The sequence below is a fragment of the Ammodytes marinus genome (assembly GCF_949987685.1).
Source record: "Ammodytes marinus genome assembly, chromosome: 14".
Taxonomy (NCBI): Eukaryota; Metazoa; Chordata; class Actinopteri; order Uranoscopiformes; family Ammodytidae; genus Ammodytes; species Ammodytes marinus.
In genome coordinates this window covers 19,339,670-19,362,299 of record NC_137218.1, presented here as the reverse complement: position 1 = coordinate 19,362,299, position 22,630 = coordinate 19,339,670, and the positions used below count along the sequence as shown (strand labels likewise).

Genomic DNA, 22,630 nt, shown 5'->3' with positions numbered 1-22,630 from the left:
TCTTGGGATAGCAAGTTATTTATCTCCATATGATAATAGTCTCTTCCAATTATGTTCATTGGAGATCAGGAGTGACAGATAGTATAATAGTTTTCTATGACATACATTATGATAATAATTGTATTTATATATCTCCTTATAATCAGCAGCAAAGGCCATACATTTGCTGTTCAGTTATGAATCTTCTTGACAGTCATGCCAGTCATCAAGTCATCAGGTGTAATCAAATGAACCAGACAAGCTTCTTTAAGTCGTGATAATGAGATAACAGCCTGAAGTATTAGGTAGTAAAGAGAGAAAACAAGTTTGTAATCGAATTAAAAACTACTTAGGAACATGGCTGTTCTTGGCCTCAATAAAATGTTTATTTGTTATGAAAGAACCATAGATAGTAGGCTATAGGCTATAATAAAAACAAACAACACATCTATTATCTTACTCACACTCCCAGGCTGTAGGGGGCGGTGGCACGCGACAGGTTAGGTAGTGTAGGTGACGCGCGTGAAACTAAACTAAAAGAAGAAAAAAGGCCCATCTTGTCTTGGATTCTGAACCAAATTGGGCCAAATGTTCTCGACACAAAATAATAGTATCATGTGAATATAAGGACGTCGGTTGTCCACAGCCATGTCTGCAGCGATGCTGAGGTAAAAACTGCGGACTGAAACGTCTGCTGGAGACTATAACGTATAGCTAGCTTAGCAGCCAGATAGCTCTGTAAGCTAACAGCTAACTGGAAAACCAAATAAAACAGTATATCTAGTTTAGTCACCTAAAAGCTCAAATTAGTTAATATTGATAGGGCTAAAATGGCAGGTGAGCTTATGTGAATTCGTTATACGTGTTTTCTTGGCGTCCCAGAGTCAGAGGTGATGTTAGCTATTATTTTGTATCCATTGCTACAATGAAGATAACTTAATATTTATGCAGCATAAGGTTGCTCAAAATTATACACTCTGTTACCAAGCTGTTTGGTACACGTACCTAAAACAGACTACTGCAGTCCTTCAATTAGACCCTGCCTTTGTGAAGCTTACAATGTCCAACTAAGATCATTCTCAATACTGTAGTTTGCGGTGCTGTTGGATTTGATTTGCGTTATTTTGAAATGTGTGTCTGACAATTTGTCCACATCTATTTATAATAATCATGGCCGACTTAAAAAAGACAGTATAACAATGCAATAGGGAGGCAAAACAGCATGACAAACAACCTCCAAAATGACCAGAAAGGGGAAGAGGATCATCTCAATGCTCCAATAAACAATCGATTAATGCACATTGCAGAATAAACTGTGGGATTTTTAGACCTTTAGACTTAAGGTTGTGTCCTAAGTAGGTTGAAGGTTGCGTTACTTGGCTGCATTTGTAGGAGCCTTTGAAATAGTAGAGTCTTGTCAGGTTTAATTTATCACTCTTCCCTGTAAGCCGAAACAATATGATACTGTGTGTAACATGACATTTCCTCCCCTTATTCCAAGGCAATTGGCTTCTACTTCTCTATTGAACATACATAATTGAGATTTTAAATGGGATTTGAGTCTTCTGACACTATACAGTTGAATAACCAGCTAGCAGTTTCTAACTGTCAAATGTACCGAACTACGCTCTTCTCTTCTTGATTGTAGCACCACTTCCAGCAAGCTGAATGTATTGGTCAACAAACTCCATGAGTACTTGGCTCACTCCACTGTTGAGGACAGCAACGGCATTCCAGCCTCTGAGGATGCTGATGGTAAAGCTTTTTATTAATACAATCCTGATTGATGGTGATAATCATATATGCTTTATAACATTTAACTGATCGTCTGTTGACAGGTCTGACAAACAGGAACTGTTCCGTGGGAAACTCAACAGGTCACCATGCAACACAGGTAACTAAACAGTCTTGGTGTTTTGTCATATCCATGACAAGGTTTTGTGCATAGGTGACACTAATGGTCAACTAACAGCACTGTTTTGAACTTTGACTAATTTCTTTCTTTCTGCGTGTTCTAATGGGGGATATTGCTTCAATTGATGACACAGGCTCATGGGTTTATCAAACAAAAATTATATCTATTGAGGACAAAGGCACATAGTTATCTTGAATTCCTATGCGTTCAATAAAGGATATTGTCTTCTAAAGCTTAATTAACAAGACTTATTTTCCAAGAACAAGTTATTTGCATTCACAAATATAAGCAACTGAGGGAGCATCACCCTTATTGACATTAATAAAGTGACACTGATTACTGCTATTGACAACTCAACTAATAAACAGTCTTGCTTTGTAGGCAGGAGTGGATACCAAATACTCAAGGAGGTGAGTTGGCATATATTTTATATTGTAAGCACCCTGGTATCAAACGGTAAACTTTTAATGAAACTCATTGCTGAAAATAAGTGTACTTGCCTTTCACTGCTCCCATGGACATCCCATGGTACATTTTGCTTGGTTCTAGGACTTAAATTGCATCTGTTTTACAGAAAACCCTCTGTTGTCATAAAGCACTCTGGACTGGATGAATCTGGAGACTCGAATGCAAGTGATGACGTGGAATTTCCAGTCATCATAAATGGTCACTTGGACATAACTAGATTGCCAAAAGGTAGGTTCCTATGTTCCCTTTTATTTATATTTATTATATAGTCATAAGCAAGTTGTTTTTTAAAAATTTCAGGGCTGCCTTGGGCTGGAACCTTTTATCGTTTCTGTATTCTTTAGTTAGTCCATAAGTACATGTTTTTAGTGTTGCTGACTGCGAAACAAAAAAATATATTTAGGTTTCCCAAAATTAGTCATTATAAATGCAGTATATTGTCTTTTAAGATGTGTATGTTGTAAGAAGACTTAAGGTTTGTCCCCAGCTTAAGGCCAAGTAAATATTTATTAATGATCAAATATTTTTGATTCATTGTTGGTATGTTTTTTCTTTACACAGGCACTGCACTCGTGAGGCCTGAACCCGTTGATAATGCAAGAGATGACTTCAGGGGTCCAGAGTTTCGTAGCCGTAAATCAGGTGTACTACGGAAAGAGTTTTCAAGAAGACGTGGAGGTCAGTCCCTACTGATGGATATAGTCATAATGTTTACACATCACTTCATGTTTACTCATCTAGCCATTTCTTCAACATAGAATATAAATACATGATAATATTGGTCAAATTAATCAATTTAGTATCAAATGAAACAAATAGAAGGCCATGGTTTAGCTATTTAACCATTGATTGCTTGTGGACAAAAGACGCACAGACCGAAATAGTAAGCACTTTTAATGGCATGTTTTTATTTTGACTAGTGGTCTTGCTCATGGCCCTCTTACCTGGTAAATGGGGTTGATTTATGTTGAGACTGATCAGCGCCCAACAAGCCATAATTATAACCATTTGGTTGCTAATGACAGTGGTGTGTTTTCATAGAACAATTTGGAATTGTCAGTTGCACCGCTTGTGGCCGACAAGTTAACCACTTCCAGAGAGATTCCTTCTTTCGACATCCAGTCCTGAAAGTCCTTATTTGCAAGGTGAGTCTCCTCGTTTATCAGAAACAAATCAATCATCACAGGGTCGTTCAGATTAATTTTTCCATTTCCTCCAACCTTTAAGTCCTTATTTATAACCACTTATGTCTATTCAAAAGTTAAATACCCTGGAAATCATACTGTACATATACACTCACCGGCCACTTTATTAGGTACACCTGTTCAATGGCTTATAAAAACAAAAAGCTAATCAGCCAATCACATGGCAGCAATTTAATGCATTTAGGCATTTAGACATGGTCAAGACAATGTACTGAAGTCAAACCGAGCATCAGAATGGTGAAGAAAGGGGGTTAAAGTGACTTTGAACGTGGCATGGTTGATGGTGCACAGCAGGATGGATCCATGCTTTCATGTTGTTTACGCCAAATTCTGAACCTGCGATCTGAATGTCGCAACTGAAATCGAGACTCATCAAACCAGGCATGATTTTTCAATCGTCTATTGTCCAATATTGGTGATCCTGTGAGAATTGTAGCCTCAGTTTCCTGTTTTTAGCTGACAGGAGTGGCACCCGGTGGGGGCTTCTGCTGCTGTAGCCCATCTGCTTCAAGGTTGGTCGTGTTTTGCGTTCAGAGATGGTATTCTGCATACCCTGGTTGTAACGAGTGGTTATTTGAGTTACTGTTGCCTTTCTATCATCTCAAACCAGTATGGCCATCCTCCACTGACCTCTGACTTCAACAAGGCATTTTACATCCACACAAATGCCGCTCACTGGGTATTTTTTCTTTTTTTGGCCATTCTCTGTAAGCCCTATAGATGGTTTCGACTGAAAATCCCAGTAGGTCAGCACTTTCTGTAATGCTCAGACCAGCCCTTCTGGCACCCTCAACATTGCTATGTTCCAAGTCACTTAAACCCCCTTTCTTCCCCATTATGTTGCTCGGTTTTAACTTCAATAAGTTGTCCCATCCAGGTCTACATGCCTAAATGCATTGAGTTTCTGCCATGTGATTGGCTGATAAGTTATATGTGTTAACAAGAAATTGAACCGCTGTACCTAATAATGTGGCCGGTGTGAGAATAATCTTAATTTTATACTCTTGTGCTTTTTAAATTTAAAACACACTTTTACACTTTTGTATGTTTATTAACTTCACATTCATTCACCATTTGTAAGTGCACATATCAACACTGTATATACAGAGGCAGGCAGTTTCAGGAGATACTTTGACCAAGGTCAGAGAGAAATATTTGTGTGGGGTGAGCCAGCACATGACAACCGGCCTAGCAACGACCCGCACCCTCCCTTCATCTCTCTTATTAGTAGGGTAGTGTAAGCCATGAAATGTATCTTATGAAGACCAGCAAGAAGAAGACGTCATCGGCCAGCCTCTAACACATAGTCAACCAATCAGAAATAATGTATTTGTTTCCATATAACACTTTGTCTCACCATTTTGTCTTCAGTCTTACTGGGGACCCTTTTCTGATAAACCAGTAAGCTCCATGTAGGCCTACATGTTTCTGCTCACTCAATTTAGATAATAAATCTTTAAACTTTGAAATAAATCTTCTACTTGTTTTTCCTTCTTCAACTCTGGTTAAAAGAACACAGGAAATATTTTCCTATCACCGGTGAGTGTACGTATGTATGCTTTTATCCAGATGGAGTTGATGATCATGATTAAAGGGACAATCTTATTTTATTATATATTTTTTAAGAATATCAGTTTTGCTTAAACATTTCTTTATTTGATGGAAATCATTTAAAAAAGCTGTTGTAAATATTTCTTGTATAATTATTGTCCAAGCTGTGTGTAATTATTTTATTAATTGTTTTATTTCTTTCCAGCCTTGTGAAAAATATTACTCAAGTGATGACATCAGTAAGGATGGAGATGGAATGGACGAGCAATGCAGGTAAGATATGTTATGTTGGATAGTTAAACTGAAATCAAACATTTTCTTAAATTACTTTGTACTAAACCTTTATCAACTGTACATATCAAAATTAGTTTTATTTTGTTCCCCTAATGCAGATGGTGTGCTGAAGGAGGCAACTTGATCTGTTGTGACTTCTGCAGCAATGCCTTCTGCAAGAAGTGTATTCTAAGAAATTTAGGACGGAAGGAGCTGTCCGGTATCTTGGAGAGCAAATGGTACTGCTACGTGTGTAGCCCAGAGCCGCTTTTTGACCTGGTGATGGCCTGTGACGGTGTCCTCGAGAACATGGAGACTATGTGTCAACAGCAGCGCAGGAAGAACCGAGTAGAGCCGGAGAAATCTGTACTTTACAACATGTTGCCAGACTTACCTCAAAGCATTCCGTTGGATACATGGGATCACACTGGTATGGATGGTAATGTGGTGTTCAACTATAACACACTGCAGATCTCAAAAGACATTACCAAAAAGACCAAACATTTAGTGGACTCGGCAAACATCTTGAACCGAACATTTGTCCATTTCATTCATTCGGTAACCACGAACAAACCAAGCCCTGGTGTTCGCCAACTGTATTTGAAGTCTTTCTTGTCAGTGGTCAAAGGCTTGAGAACATCACTCGCAGCACTCGAGGACAGCCTTAAAGAGGAGTTCAGTGACTTGGACGTCTTGAGCTGTTGGGAAAAGTTCTTTAGTGATGACTTTGATACACAACCTGTAAGAGAAGCGGACACAGAGCTGGATATCTCTGATGAAACATGCTTGAGTAGCTTGGAAAAATTAGCAGCCGAACATACGGAAGATTCTGATTCTGATTCCAAGGACTCAACAGACGAGAGAAGCGCACACAAATGCCATGGCAAAGATGTGGATTCTCTATCCAATGAAGCCAGACGGAGGGAACAACAGATTGGCATGAAACCTTCTGGAAGTGGCCTCAACATGACAAAAAAACTAGTAGTAAAACTTACACCTGTAGCTATGGAGCATGAGCCATCCATTCACAAAGCGAAGCTGGAGGAGGACATCCATACAAAGGATAAACAGTCGGAGGGAAAGGATCTCTCAGAAGTTAAAGAAACAGGCGTTGTAGCTTCTAAAGCTGACGGCAAGATCAACAATGACAACTCATGTGCATCCCTACAAACAGAGGAGGAACAGGGCAATAGACGATCCCCTCGCGTGAAGACAACACCTTTGCGTCGACCGAGTGACGTCAAGGGCAAGGCCAAAACGCCCATTTCAGCAGCAGACAGTGACAGCGACTCTGACCCGGAGGAAACCCCCAGCAACGTACCAGCCAAAAACACTCCAGAGAAAAGTCTGAGCCAAGCAAGTGACGACTCCGACTCTGATGAAGTCCCAGCAGCTCTGCTAGAGCGGGCCGCTTTATCCCTAACCTCTGAAGAAGATGAAGATGGTGGAAAGCCTTCAACTAAGGTAGCCAAAAAATGTCTCTTTTGGCTCGCTAAGAACAGCCCCATGTCACCGAAAAAGATGCGCTGCAAACGCAAGATGCTGGACGGCTCCCCCGACTCAAGTGACAGAAGAGTAAAATCTCGAAGGGAAAGTGGCACAGATACCTCCAGTGATGATCAGGACTCGCCGAAGAAAAAACCACACTTGAATACTCTGAGGTCAATAGGGACGCCTCAGCTTGTCAAAAGAGAGAATGAAGCTGTGGCTAGAAAGTATGGGACAAGGCTACAGACTGGGAAGTCTGAGGCAAAATCCCATCAGGAATCGTCATCATCGTCAAGCGACGGCGAAGAAGATGATGACTCGGAAAGTGACGGAAGTGATCAAAAGATCAAGCCAATCACCAATGATGTGGGCTTACTGGGGGCAGCAGCATTCCACCAATCATCGGGTGAGTCGCAAAATTTTTATTATGTCCCAAGAACTAAATGGTGTTTACTTCTACTACCACCCCACAAAACAATAAACATTACTTTGATCCGCACTTAAATTTGTTTTTCTAGACAACGTTTCTTGGCGAATCACTTTGTCAAAATCAGTGAATATGTCCTCTCAATCTGCTACAGTGTCCATACTCTGTGCACTGAAAAAAAACCAGTGTTAAGCCTAGGCTCTGTAATTGGGCTTAATGCTACATATACTGGACCCCTTTGTTTACAGAGCCTAAGCTATGTATGAGGTCCGGACAGTTAAATGTGGAGTCAGAGATTCTGCAGAATGCTTGTTCAGTGAAAATGTCCTCACAATCTGCTACCTGTGCACGCTAAAAAAATAGTGTTAATACACAGCTCAGGCTCTGTAAGATAGTATGTTAACATGGGGTATGTTAACAAACAAAGGGGTCCAGTATATGTAGTGTCAAGCCAGTTTACAGAGCCTAGGCTGTGTATTAACACTGGATTTCTTTTCAGCGCACGCACACACAGTATGGACGAAGCAGACCGTGAGGAAATATTCACTGATTTTGACAGAAAGGGATTTTGACAACTATCATTCTCCAGAAAAGCTGACTACACCTTAAACTGTCTGGGTTTCATACAACTTTGACTCTGTACTCTGGAGTAAAAATCAGCATTTAAACTTGAGAGAATTTTTCATATTTATTGTCATGATTATTGATACCAACTGACATGGCTAATGCAAGCTCCTTTGATCTTTGATCTACTGGACTCTGATGACTTGTATAAGTGGTATTCAATGTTATTTCTCTGCTGAAACAACATGACTCGCTTAACTAAAACATTTTTATTTATAATTTCTTGTTATTGTAGAAGATGAGGAGCTGTCTAGGCCCTCGTGGGCAGCCGAAGATGATGGTGATGATCCAGAAAATAGGTATGGTTCAAAAAGCCTGGATGTAGAGTTTGTAAAACCGTCTGACTGTGGAGGAAAAGCTGCAACTTTGAACCCCGACTTCTGTGCAAAATCTAGCAACACCAATGTCATTAAGACTGTTACGTTGCAGCCTATTCAAACAAGACCAAAACGTAGCTGCAGTAGAGCTCCAGCCATCAAGTACACATTTTAGAGGTACACTGTTAAGCATTATGATGTGGTGAGAGTGAACCTGGCTTCAAACAGGCTTGTGAATGATGAGCATCACACTCTGCTCAATCTATTGTTCAACACAGTGCACGTGTTAATGTCAGAGATACATTTTAATTTAGATTTGTATTATTATTTCTTATACCATACTATTCTTTTGTTGGTTTACTAAGCTGATACAAAATGGAAACCCTGCAGTTGACCCACTTTGAGGAGGGGTGAGCATACATATTAGAACAGCAACTGAAATTTATTTTGCCTTACAGCTCAACCTGTTAATTTATCACAGGTTTGTTTTCATTGACAGTATTACAACCTATCAAGATAGTTTTGAACTTCGGCGTACTTTTCTGTGTCCCTACAGAATGCACAAATAACTGTTCTCTTCCATTGGGCAGTATTGTTAACTGAAGTAAATTATACATTTCTGTGAATGACTGAATTATTGAGTTGAGTCACGCCTGCTGGATTATCTGCATACATTAACATTTAAAAAAAACAAGTTTGCAAAGTTGTAAGCTTGTTGTAAAACTTAAAAACCTCACCTTGACAACCCTACACAGATCATAGTTATGGTGTGACAATTTCATTTAGTAAACCTTCATAAACGCTGCATTAATGGGCCCATCTTTAATGCCAATGTTGATGCTTTATCTGAGAGTTGTTTTTATTACTTTGTTTTGAAAATGACTATATTACGGTGTCATAAACATCCTGTTACGCTCAGGATTTGAATGTAGGGCTTTTACAAAACAATTGGAAGTCTGTACAACTAAAACAATGTTTCTGTTAATAAAACCCAAAGCCCCCCACAGGCCTTACCCCATTTTCAGAGTGGGCTCTTTACAACAAATTGACACTATCTAAAGGCCATTATTGCTCACTTTTACTATAAAATTACGTTGGGGCGTGTGAACATGAAGGCATCTGACATCCCAGCAACAGTTGTATTACCTCTGCAAGTATTTGGGCTATGCTGGGTAGAGCTTTGGTTTTGCTTTCTCAATCAATGATATTAATTGATTGATAATATCATATTGCTGCTGTTATTCTCCTGACATACTTGTGCAGCACTCACCTTAGTCATGTCTGCATCTTTCAGTGTGGTAATATTTAAAATACAGATACACCTGGTCAAATTGTGATTTGAGTTTGACGACATGCACTTTTGCATTTATGTGATTCGAAGACTGAGAAGTCTTTCTCATCTGTCTTTTACAGGACTTGCATCAAGTTTTAAACTTTTCGATTTCACAGACGACATTTTGTCTCATACAGTTATGCTTTTAAAATGTTTGAGATATTTTTGACACCACCCTATTACATTGGAGGTGAATGAAATGTTATTGCTGCTAAAGGCCAATCCCTAAGGAACAGCTTCTGTTTTGTGGTGGTCATGTGACGTAGTCTGACCCAACATACTTTTCCCATAGAATCGATGAAGCCGTAAAACAATAAAGAAAATCTACTGTCACATGCATACATGAATGACTTTTTCTTTAATTACAGTTTGGTAATTTGGTGCCAAAAATGTCATGGAATGCATCAACATATTGTTCTCTTGCCATTCATGTATGTGGGCAGTTGACCAGCTCAACCAGGGAAAGTTCCCAGTGAGCAGATTAAGCATTATTTAATTGGAAATAATGGGCACCATCATGGAAAACTGTATCCATTTATGATAATGCGTCCGTCCATGCCAAGAGCACTTTCCAGAGACTATGGCCTGGTTAAGCGGAATACTTTACAGACCTGTTTTTGTGTGTTTTACCCCACTTTCTATGCACAGTATACATTACTGCTGACCATTTTCTAAATCATAGTGTAGCATTTAACACCTGATGAATTAATATTAAACATATTTCAACATGCAGTGACTTAAACCCTGCTTGACAGGCTAGCCAGCTGTAAAACAAATTGTAAAAAAAAAAAAAGCCTTCCAGGTCAGTGCTTTCATATGTGAATGAGAAGGTTTTATATCTGGTAATTGACGGTGGGCAGTGAAACGACAACCATTTTACTGCAAGAAGTGACCAAATTCACAGTATGCCTTTAATGACATCCATGTTTGTTTCTTATGTGTTTTCCAGGTCGGATTTTCTTACAGCACAGCAGTGAATGCAGTGCTCTTAGGCACACTCACTTAAATCCTGGATATTGTTAGCTCCTGTAGTTCATTTTCATCAATTCTTTTTTTTATCTGTAGTGGTAGTGCAACTTTATATTAAGAAAAATGGTCAGTAGAAATGTAAAGTTTACATTGTTTGTAGCTAGTGGGCTAAATCATTCAAAGTTATAATCCCGCAGAGCATGTGACTGCAATAATGCCAAATTCATGCGTGGCAGTGTTCATTTTCTTGAGCATTTTTCTGTTACATCCTTATTTCCCAGTTGACATTTCTGTTCTGTAATACGTCTGTTACAATAAACTCTCACTGGATGTCAGTGAAGATGGCGGTTATCTTGTGTTCAGTGACGTATACCGACAACCCACACTGAGATCAAGATCGGATCCATGCACACAATACACGTTGCTTGGAGAGAAAGGGTTGATGAGGGATGGACAATTGACCCAGAGAGTGAAAGACCAACACTTATCATTGGTCATTACAGGTCACCCCTGTTGGAAATGCATGTCGAAGACACGTAGATCTAGAAGGCTAAGTAGTAATGAGTGATCAAAATGCAATATGGTACCAAAACCATAAAGTTTTTTACCTTTTTAAAAGAAAACATTGTATTAAATTAAATGTATGTTCATGTTTGCCTAGTTATTTCAATCTGGTTTCCACTAGAGTATAAAGGGGTTAAAACTGTTGAAAAAACATTTTGTTTTGAGTTAATATTTATCTACAGACTGTTAGAATGTAGCTGTTTCTGTGTTCCACAAATTTTCTGGCCCTTTAACATGATATTGTTTGGCTGGTTGTACCAGAACTGTATGCTGCATTCCAGTCAGCTCTGTTGTGTCGCCACAAAGCCTGTATTTCTATAACTGTGAGCTGTCATGTTTGGATGAAGAGAACAATGTAAAAAAAAACAAAAAAAACACACAAGTTAAAACCTCTGTGTCAGACTGAAGGGTTAGGGGGAAAAAAGCTAAGTATCCTTACCTATTCCCCAAAGGAAACCAAACTATGTATTTGTCTTCTGTGCAGGATACATGTATGTTGTAATAAATTCTTACTCTTGAAAATCTCTTGTCTAATTTTTTATTATACATTTTTCTGCTATGATGTTAATATGGTATGTCTTCCAGTCTTGTGGCAATACACTTAACTGTTCTATGACTTCACTAGCAGATGTTTATTCTGGCACAAAATGTGAATTGACCAGAGGTGACTCACTAAAGATATCTGATCAGATATAAAAATGTATTTATTTTTAAGGCCAACAGCTCAAAGTGTTCATGGCCGCTGACCAGAACTCAAATATTGAAGACCAGCTGTTATTTAACCTTATTGTGATTTAGCCTTAAAAGTTTAGCAATACTCGGCAGAAGACAATGTTACTGATCATTGACTGAACTTCGGGTACCTTTTCCTTCTTTTCTACTTTTGAAAGAATCGCTAAGAAAATGCTATTGGCCCAAATCAAAGCCAACTACTCCTCGGGTGAAGATATTTCTTCGGAGGAGGAGACACAGGATGATGAATCTGAGTCGGAGGGTGACAAGAAGGTCAGACAAGGCGATCCTGATGAGGATAATGGAACAGAAGAAAATGGTAAGTGTTTTAAAGTAGCACATTTTTAATCTGCCTCTTGTGCATCTTTTTATTAGCACAAGTAGATTTTTCCTGTAAGTCCTATTATAAAGTAGTTGTATACTTGCACTTCACAACCTAAGTCATGATTAAAGTTTACCATTTGCCAGGTGGCCTTTTTGGGTAATAAAAAGGGAAATTAAGGTCAAATATATCTCTGCTACAGGGGACGACTTGGCTTCAGAGCCGTCTGACACCATGTCTGATGGGCCCAGCTCCAGGCACCATCTTCTCCGCCACAAACTAACCCTAAATGAGGCAGCAACATCATGTGACAAGGCCGCAGCAGAGAGTGAAGTAGGGAAGAAGGAGAGCAAGCCAAGAGCTGACAGCAAACCCCTGAGCTGTAAGAACCCCTCTGACATTACACAACTGATGTGCCATGAAAAGGCAGGTACCTACTTTGCTCTAATGTCTGATTTTGATTCCTTTCAAGCTGATGGTGAAAGTGATGATATTGATGAGTTGGAGACGGAGGAGTTTGGAATGAGCGAAGAGCTGAGCCAGTCAGAGGATGAGTCTGGTGAAGACGGACTTAAAAGGTACTTTCATTTTAGCTGCCATTGTCAACGTAAAGAAAAAAAAATACAAAACATTTAAATATACAGTGCTGCTCGAAAGTATCTGAACCCCTTGAGCATTTTGGAATTTTATTTAGTTAAACCATTAATCGTTCATTTTTATCAATACCAGTATTTTTTATATGAAATAACAGATGTTTGTTTATCAATTCAACATTTTTCGTTTCCGGAAATCAAATGTTAAGAGAATGAATGTGCTAATATCTTCTTTTTAAAAGTTGCATAATCTGGCTTTAAAATACAGGTTAAAGAACACATGGGCGTACGATATTGTTTGCCTAATCTCATAACATACATGTTGAATCCAAAGAAAGGTAAATCAATTATAAATTACATTCAACAAAACTTTTGCCCAGCTAATTGCAATCTTTTCATATTCAAATGTATAAAAATTTATCTGATTGGCATTTGGTCTTGCTTGTACACCGAACATGTTCCTGTCTGTCTTATTGGCACCTCTGTATGTAGTGGGGTAAAAAGTGCTATACTTACCTCTGAAGTACTGAACAATGTTACATTAGTACCAGTACTTCAGTATGTACTATGTCTTTGTACTTAGTTTATTTTCACGTATGATCTTCTCCTTCTTTCAGCACCAAATTATCCACTAACGGGAAACAGTCACCCCAGAAGAAACAAGTGCCCTGCATTTTGTTGTCTGACTCCAGCATTGACAAGGTAACGGCTGATGTAAATATCATATTATTTTATGTGTTGCTGCTCATTTTACTATATAAAATAATACTATAATAATAATGTAATCTCTTGGCTCTGGTGTCTAATGGTTGTATTCCTTGTTGAATCTTTCTGTATCCGTGCAGAGTGATGAAGAGGGTTCAGATGGGGAGAGGACAGACGGTAAAGGCACCCCCAAAGGACGCAAAAAGATCCGCAGAATCATTGACGATGAGAACCTCCGCTCTGAGACCCAGGAAGCCCTCCGAGAGGAGGAGGAGAGATGCAAACGGCTCGCAGAAAGGGAACAACAGATGGAGGACAGGAGAGAGGTACTGCAAACACACATAACTTGAGATGTGATCACTGTTGATGACCAATAGATGGATTTTCACAGTAGGCTATCCCTGTTGAATGCCAATAAGCAGAAGTACTGTACATGAGTTTTGTTGCAGAAGGTGGGAGGGATTGAGACATAATGCAAAATGTCAATTTTTTTATTATTTTTTTATACAGATAATTGTAATAGATGATGAGCTGTCTCAATCAGCGTGTCCTATCACTACCAAGCTGGTCCTAGATCAGGATGAGCAGACCAAGGAGCCTCTTGTTCAGGTGCACAGGAACCTGGTGACCAAACTGAAGCCTCACCAGGTGGACGGTTAGTTTGTGCTCTCATGTCACCCTCACTGAGAACAACATGATTTCTCCATTATGGACAATAAAGTCCTGTTGAGGGCAATAACAGCCTGATTTATATGAGAAAATTGTGACACGCTACAACATTTCTTGATTTCCTAAATGTTGTGTTCTGACGAAACCTGCTGACCGCGTCCTCTTTACTCTCCCAACAGGTGTTCAGTTTATTTGGGACAGTTGTTGTGAATCTGTGAAGAAGGCCAACTCTACTCCTGGATCAGGCTGTATCCTGGCTCACTGCATGGGCCTGGGGAAGACTCTGCAGGTGAAAACATACACTTATAGCCACGTCCAGTATTCTTGTGTGCTTTGATTGGACTTAGGCAGACATACACCTAATGTGTATATCACTACATAGCCCAACATTAAACTATGCTTTATTGTCTGTGGTCACCTATACAATTTACAGATGGTAACGTTTCTCCACACGGTGCTGTTGTCGGAGAACTTGAAATTCAGGACAGCCCTGGTCGTGTGTCCACTTAATACTATCCTCAACTGGGTCAGCGAGTTCAAGAAATGGCAAGGCAACATGGGAAAGGATAAAGTAAAAGTATGCAAATCATAAATCAGTAAAATCATAAATGGGAAAAAAAACATTACATTTTGTGCTTCATATGCTTTATGTCTCACTCTTGGTTTAACTTGTACACACACATATGTTACAGGTTACAGAACTGGCTACTGTAAAGGCTCCAGAACGTATTAGAGCTCTGCAGAGGTGGCAAAGAGATGGAGGCGTCATGGTAATGGGTTATGAGATGTACCGCAACCTGTCACTAGTCAAAAAAGACAAAGATGAGGGTTCCCAGAAAGAGTTAAAGAGCATACTAGTGAATCCAGGTACAGTAGCTTTGTAATGGCATGATGTTTTTTTTATTTTTTTTTATGTGTCACTTCTTTGATCCGGTGCTGTTTCCTCCTTTGTGTTATTTTGTTTCTTCAGGGCCAGACTTTGTGGTTTGTGACGAGGGGCACGTCCTGCGAAATGCAAGAACCAATATCTCCAAAGCTATGAACGCCATCCAGACCCGACGTAGAGTGGTGCTAACTGGCACACCACTTCAAAACAACCTGAATGAGTGTAAGACTGCCCCACTGCCATGAGAGGTCAAACGTTGCTTGTAGTGATACAGATATGACAAGGATAGAGTTATGAGAATCATGTAGTTTTTCCATCACTCATACTTGATGATTGTTTGACAGTAGAGACAATTGTTAAAGTCAACACCATTTTAAAAAGGGAAAATTAATAACATTCAAAACATCCAACCTTTTATTTCTTAGGCTTTGGCTCTGTTTGTTGATATTTAATCTTGTGAGAGTATATTTGACACAATCAAGGCTACTAGAAATACATCACACAGCATTTCTAAATATTTCAAAATCAAAACATCAGTCATTCATGATGACCCAAATGTGCAGTTTTTTTAAGAAATTGTGCTTAACATTAAGAATTTGACATATTAAGTAAGTTTTGATAGAAATTTCATTTGGAAATAAAGCTCCTCATATTGATTGGGCATATCTTGTTCCCACAGATCATTGCATGGTCGATTTCATCAAGAAGAATCTTCTGGGCTCACAAAACGAATTCCGAAACCGTTTTATCAACCCAATACAGAACGGCCAGTGTGCTGACTCCACGCCAAAAGACGTCCGGATCATGAAGAAGCGAGCACATGTGATTCATGCCATGTTAAAAGGATGCGTGCAGGTAAATCACTGTCTGTCTGTACATCTGCATATTGATACAGTTTGGTTTGTATAATCCAGCTCTCACAACCCCATGTTCAACGTTTCCCTAGAGAAGAGATTACTCAGAGTTGACTCAGTTTCTGCCTCCCAAACATGAGTACGTGCTAGCAGTCAGAGTGTCCCCACTTCAGTACAAGTTGTACCGCTTTTACCTGGACAACATCACTGGTAAGAATTCATCTTCCCATTTTTGCTGTAAGAAATGCAGAAGTTTAGTAATTACAGGTGTAGAAGAAAACTGAATTGACTATGAGATGGAAAAAGTTAATTTCTTGTGTTTTCCCTTTAGCAGAATAAACACTTCATAATGTGCCGTTTTTTTGTCACCTAACTACTCTGCTTATCTTGATTGTTTTTATCTGTTTACTAGTTTAGCCTTATGCTAATGGGTTCAAGTTTCAAATAACAGTTTTTTTAAGTCACATATGGATTTATTTTACCTGGCAAATATATTACATTTAATTATTTATTACATATGCTTTATTGTAACTTATCCAATTAAATAATTAATCAAATGCTGAGAGATAATTTTTTTGCCAATGAGAAATTAAAGTAAAAGGTAGTAATGCTGTCGTTTTTTTGAGAGAGAGAGATTTCCTTATAACCATCTGAAATACACGTACATTAACATTTGTTTTTCTAGGTATGGGTTCTATGGCTACCAGAGCACAGACAAAGGTCGGAGCAAACCTGTTCAAGGACTTTCAGGCGCTCGGGCGCATTTGGACTCATCCCTGGTGCCTTCAGCTCAGCTACAACAGCAGAGAAAAAAAGGTACACAAAAATCCCCATGATGAACGCATGGTGACTCCTTATTAGTCCGACATAATGTGAAATATTTCTAACTGAAGCTTAATTACAGGGACATTTTGAAAAGAAGAATCGATTAAAAGCGACAGCTCTGCATAGAAATGAAGGAAAAACTGTGGCTCAGAGGTAAGACCTACTACTCTGCCATAACAAATCATTTTCACCTCAGTTGTTCCTCATTGATGCTCCTGCACATCTCGTGGCTTATGAAAATGTTTAGACTTAGGGATTTTTAGTGTGCCGGCTTGTTAAATCAGAAACCAGATACATGTAAGCAGAGCACATATACATACTGTGTGTGCGGCTTTATATTCCTATAATTCCAGACTGATACATTTGCAAAACAAATTAAGGTATTGTGTATATTGGTTGCAGACAATGCATCCGCTTTGGAACAAGTGACACCAAAATGCAAGTCTTTTGAGTGCTATCTGACGCCATTCATCTACATTGTTAACGCTGTCCTTCCCTCATGTAGTGGACAGGGACAGGACCAAGGGAAAATGGATGCCACCGGAGCAGCAGTTATGGTTGACGTGTCCAATGGCGCTCTAGCAGTGGAAGGTATTAAAGCTCCATGTGTCACTAATACTCCATCCCTGCAGGTTGCACACTAATAACAGTTTGTCCTCATGTTATGTTCTGTGTAGGAGAGCAAGCAGCCGTCAACTCGAGCTCTCACAGTGTAGATGACCGCTGGTTCAAGAGTCTGCTGTCTGAAGGGGACGCCCATATTCAGGAGCACTCAGGGAAGATGGTGATCTTGTTTGAGATCCTCAGAATGGCGGAAAAACTGGGGGATAAAGTGTATGTTTCAACTCTGATCTGCAGCAAATTCAAAGGTGGAGTCAGCGATCCCGGAGATAGCTTGTAGTCAAAATAACCTTTTGTCGAAATCAGTGAATATCTCCTCAAGATCCGCTACCTGGCTACCCTTTTGATTACCGGTACATACCCTTTGTTTACATACCTGTTTACAGAGCCTATGCTGTGTGTTAACCCGTGATTTTTTTTCAGTGCACACACACGGACAGGTAGCGGATTGTGAGGAGATATCACAAAAATAGATTTTGACAACAAACATTCTCCAAAATGGCTGACTCCAGCTTTAAACACTGCACTTGTTCTCTTAATATGCTTTACTGGCCACATAACTATTCTCCCTCCTTTTTTCATTTTTTAGGCTTGTGTTCAGTCAGTCCTTGATCTCATTAAACCTGATAGAGGATTTCCTTAAGGCTTCGGACCGCGCAAGAGAGCCATCAGCATTCAAAGGTATTCTGTTCATGGCAAAGAAAATACAAATGCATTTAGGAAATGTCTTCCTGGATGGTTCTTTACTTTAGATTGTTGTGCTTTTTTTTCTTCTCACAGTCGGCAGTTGGATTAAAAACATAGATTACTATCGTCTTGATGGCTCCACCAGCGCTCCGTTAAGGACGAAGTGGGCTGAGCAGTTTAATAATGCTGCCAATTACCGGTACAGATTATCTGACTGTTATTTAAATCTTTCTATATTGGTTGAACTGGAATACGATGAAGACGGTGGTCTCCCTTCTGACTGTATTTTATTGATCTTGAATTTAGTGGCCGGTTGTTTCTCATCTCAACGAGAGCGGGCTCACTTGGCATCAACCTGGTCGCTGCCAACAGGGTCATCATCTTCGATGCCTCATGGAATCCCTCATACGACATACAGAGCATATACAGGGTGTACCGCTTTGGTCAGCTCAAACAAGTGTTTGTGTACCGCTTCTTGGCTCAGGTAAGCTCACCGATCTCCATTTATATTAATCTTCAAAAGTGTAAGAGGAATTTTTAATAAAAAAGAGCTGATGTGGATTCTAGTTTCAAGAGCGATGATCTTTCTTTTTGCACTGGCTGCACAGTGCAGGCAATACAGTATGTAAATGTATTTTTTCTTGAGAAAAACTGGATTTTTATTGTGGTCAGTAAAATAAAATATTCAGAGAAGTTAGGAGGAATGATCACAATTCATAAACATGTGCTCAGTGTGATGATGATGTCATAAGTGCTTCATAAAGCTGATAGGTGACTTTTAAAGTCTCCATTTTAGATTAATTTCTGTAAATATTTTTCGGATAATTCCAATCCACAACTTTTTGCAGGAAAAGTAAAATTGTGTTGTCTGCTGTATTTTTACACTTAACCCATACACCTTTCAGCCCTGTTTGTTATTGCTGTTATTTTTCATCTCCACAGGGCACCATGGAGGACAAGATCTACGATCGTCAGGTGACCAAGCAGTCTTTAGCCTATCGAGTGGTGGATCAGCAGCAGATCGAGAGGCACTTCACCCTCGTAGAACTGACTGAACTTTACACATTTGAACCTGACATGCTGGACGACCCCAAATCTAAGAAAAGCAAAAGAGCCACCTCTGTTGTGCCAAAGGTGACGCACCATGTTTTATTTTCAAGAAAATATTATACACAAGCTGTCTTGACAAAACGCATTGAATGACAGTCTTTTGTTTGTTTCCTTTAGGATAAAGTCCTGGCAGAGCTACTACAAACCTGTAAAGACCAGATTGTGTCTTTCCATGAGCATGAATCCCTACTGGACCATAAACAAGAGGAGGAGCTCAGTGAGGCAGAACGCAAAGCTGCCTGGGCCGAGTACGAAGCCGAGGTAAAGAGCCCAACACTGTCATGAGCAGTGTAGTGAAACTGCATGCCTTTGACTGTCGACACTAGGGCTGCACAAAATAATTGCGATCCCATTTTTAAATGATGACAAATCACTTGCTCATATTCTCCTATGCTTTACCGTCATTTCGCACGCTGACCTCTTTGCTTCAGTAAAATGTTTTATCATATATATTCTAACCTACCACTGTCCCCAAAAAGGAACACTTTTGCTGGTATGTGTTCTTAAAGGAATACTTCACCGATACGGAACCGGCGTTCTATCATTATAAAATCGCTATTACAATATAAAGAATTAGGTTTTTCTTCCCTTAGTCTTCCCTTGGCCCAGCTGTCCTGTTAATCCTAACCCTACATTTTACTAGTGATGTCACATTCAGTGCGTTTACATGCAGACTCATAATCGGGTAAATAAACGAATAAGACTTCAACAGGACTTGTAAAATGCACGTAAACACCTTTATCCGATCTACTTCACACACAAATTGGCACATTAACGGACAAGCGAAGTCGGATAAGAACACCTAGATAACTCGTTCATAGTCGGTGTGGAAGAAGTTTTTTGTTGAAGAAAACTTCACTATAGTCCAAAATTAAAACAAATCTTTACTTAGTTTCAAAAGACAATACAGATGATTATGGTCAGCATTCATGCATGGAGAGAAGACCAGAGCATCCTACTCAGAGCAATGCCAGGGTCTTGTCTGAGTTGTATACACAAAATGAGCTGCTTTATATAGAATGGTTGACATGGTCAGATAGGTAGAATAACAATGGCACAATCAAGTTTGGTTCTTGATGACATCAATGCTTATCTGAATCTGGGAGCTTTCAGGATGGCCCACACCTAGGGTGGCAGCCCAATCAGACTGATTTAATTACAATAGAAACTCCAGACAGGATACATCAGTAGTCAAGATGAGAGGAAATAGACTTCATAAAATGATCAAATAATGAATGTAGAGACAAGAGTAGAATTAAACTAATCAATATAAAATGAGCTTCCACATCGGCATTCTACCTGCATGTATACAGGATTGCATATCTCATATCGGAGTTCTCGTTCTGCGCTTGCTCGAGAATCCCTGCGGAGGATTTCATAAGGAAGTGGAAGGAGACGACGTAATAAATAGTAGTGTTGTTGCCGGAAAGGAGCCGGACGTGGCTCTATAACCGCTTGTTGAAATGGCTACAGCACCACCTAGAATAGCGGAGTCAGCTACGCTCCGGCCCTTTGCCGAATATTTGAAAGGCCATGTATATTCAGACAAGGGACGCGGTCCGTTCGAGTGGCAAGTTCGGTATATGTCTTAATCCAATCTAGTTGTCCCATGGAAACGCACTGACTAGTAAAATGTAGGGTTAGACAGTGAGACCATAGAACACTCTTTCTGCTTTTTCTCAGGTTAGGATGAACCGATTTCAAAAAAAAATTGCACATTTACACTACATAGGATCTCAGAGTTCAATACACCTTCAAATTCCCACCGGTGAAGTAGGTCTTTAACCAAGAACCTTTAAGTACAGTAGTTTGTTGTCAGAAACATACTGGGTACTATTTTTTTTTAATTATTATTATTTAAGTGTGAAAGAGTGCAACAATGTTTTTGATGAGATACAAGAATCGTATGAGAAAAACTCAAATCGTGATCCACATTATAGTTAGCATCATTCAGCCCTATTCCACGCTGTTTTACTTAACAATTCTACGTGTGTTTATTTCCCTCAGTCAAGCGCAGCTCTCCTTCCAGTCGATCCCAAAAACGAAAAGTTGGATATGAAGACCAACGAACAGCTGCTGGTATGAATAAATACATTCAGATAAATATATATATTTTAATCTAAAACTTTTTCTTACTACTGCCCCAGGTGATGTTTGTGTTTTATCCAACAGATTACGTAACACATGTCTTTGCAGGAATTGCTGAACAATAGCAGAGCAAAAGTAGCAGGGGCTTTCACGGCCATGCAGAAGATCTTTCCCCACGCGATCGAGCACTACAGGACACAACTGGTGAGTGACCTTAAATTCTCACAGTGGTGTGGTAAATTAAAAATATTCAAGACGATTGAACTGAACTATTTAGATGATCGATTAATTTTAAAGTATTTATTTTCAGCAAATATATGTCTTAACATTTTGAAAATTATCGTTAGAAGTGGCTTTAATACTGACATAATCCTCTGTATGTGTTGTTAAATTGTTATATCAATAAATATTTTGAATTACGGTCGGTAGTACATTCTCTTGCAATTGAATGGATAATCTAAACAGAAAAAAAAAAAAAAACGTTTTTCTGAGGATATTTTCTTTGTGTTACAGCAACAGCAGTACCCTGAGCTGCCTGAGTTGGAGGTTCAATCCAAAGCTGTGGCCTGGAGAACGTTTGACGAGAAGGAGCAGGAACTTCGACAGACCTTCTATCGTCACGTTCTCAAACAGCAACAATCGGTAAGTCTTTTTGTTCACATGTGAGAGTGAGTGGACGCCCTTACATGCCTGCGCAATTAGCAAGTCTCATGTTTTGATCATCCCTCCCCCCACAGCTCACACTCCGTACCCAGGCCATACTGAACAGTCGAAGAAATCAAATGATGCAGAATATCGTGACCACTGTGCAACAGTGCGGACAGACTTGAACAAGGGAGTTTTAGTGGGACCATATTGATTTTTCTCTACCAATTAACTGAATGTATGTTTTACCGATATTAAAAGATAAGGGTGCACTGAGCTCCTTCAGCATTAAAATAAACATAGCAGCATATTTTCAGAGTTTATTTTCAGAGAACCATGTTCCAATTGTCAGGTTTTCAAGTACTTAATTTATGACAATGAATATTCAGGTGCGCTGAGCGTTTTGTTTTGTAACATTTAATTTACACTGATAGTTATTTTCTACAAATGATCTTTTTGTATGTTTTGTTGTCTGTAATAAATTTAAAAAACTACCTGAAAATGGTTCATGTGTTTGTGGGTCACGATGTAAATGCTGGGAATATATAGCCACAGTTAAGATGTTCATCTCTCATCCCTTAGTATCACAGCAGAAACAGAGCAGCTGTTCAGAGACGTTTCTCTGAGAGGAAGGCTCCATGCCCAGAGGTATATTTGTTAATGAATGAAAGCAATCAAGCCAGCTGTAGAGGTTGGCCTTGGGCTCCAGCCACTGCAACTGACACAAATGTGTACAAAACTGTACACGATCATTAAAAAAAAGTTGACACGGAGGATATG

The 22,630-nt window shown here is 39.3% G+C and overlaps 1 protein-coding gene across 1 annotated transcript; it reads left to right on the top strand.

The window, feature by feature from the left end:
• The first annotated feature begins 506 nt into the window (after positions 1–506).
• LOC307260492 (transcriptional regulator ATRX-like) lies at positions 507–22,239 on the top strand. The gene is made up of 35 exons (XM_080040749.1): positions 507–647; positions 1,628–1,734; positions 1,818–1,873; positions 2,276–2,304; positions 2,469–2,590; positions 2,924–3,040; positions 3,404–3,507; positions 5,324–5,391; positions 5,511–7,285; positions 8,166–8,229; positions 12,004–12,164; positions 12,370–12,549; positions 12,640–12,745; positions 13,378–13,462; positions 13,606–13,791; positions 13,976–14,120; positions 14,314–14,423; positions 14,568–14,711; positions 14,827–15,001; positions 15,105–15,242; positions 15,700–15,875; positions 15,967–16,084; positions 16,560–16,690; positions 16,779–16,852; positions 17,205–17,290; positions 17,377–17,533; positions 17,910–18,001; positions 18,101–18,206; positions 18,314–18,491; positions 18,950–19,141; positions 19,235–19,378; positions 21,125–21,196; positions 21,314–21,409; positions 21,719–21,847; positions 21,943–22,239. Exons 1-35 carry the CDS (start codon positions 628–630, stop codon positions 22,033–22,035), a joined length of 5,736 nt encoding a protein of 1,911 aa, XP_079896875.1. The 5' UTR covers positions 507–627; the 3' UTR covers positions 22,036–22,239.
• Positions 22,240–22,630: the final 391 nt, after the last annotated feature.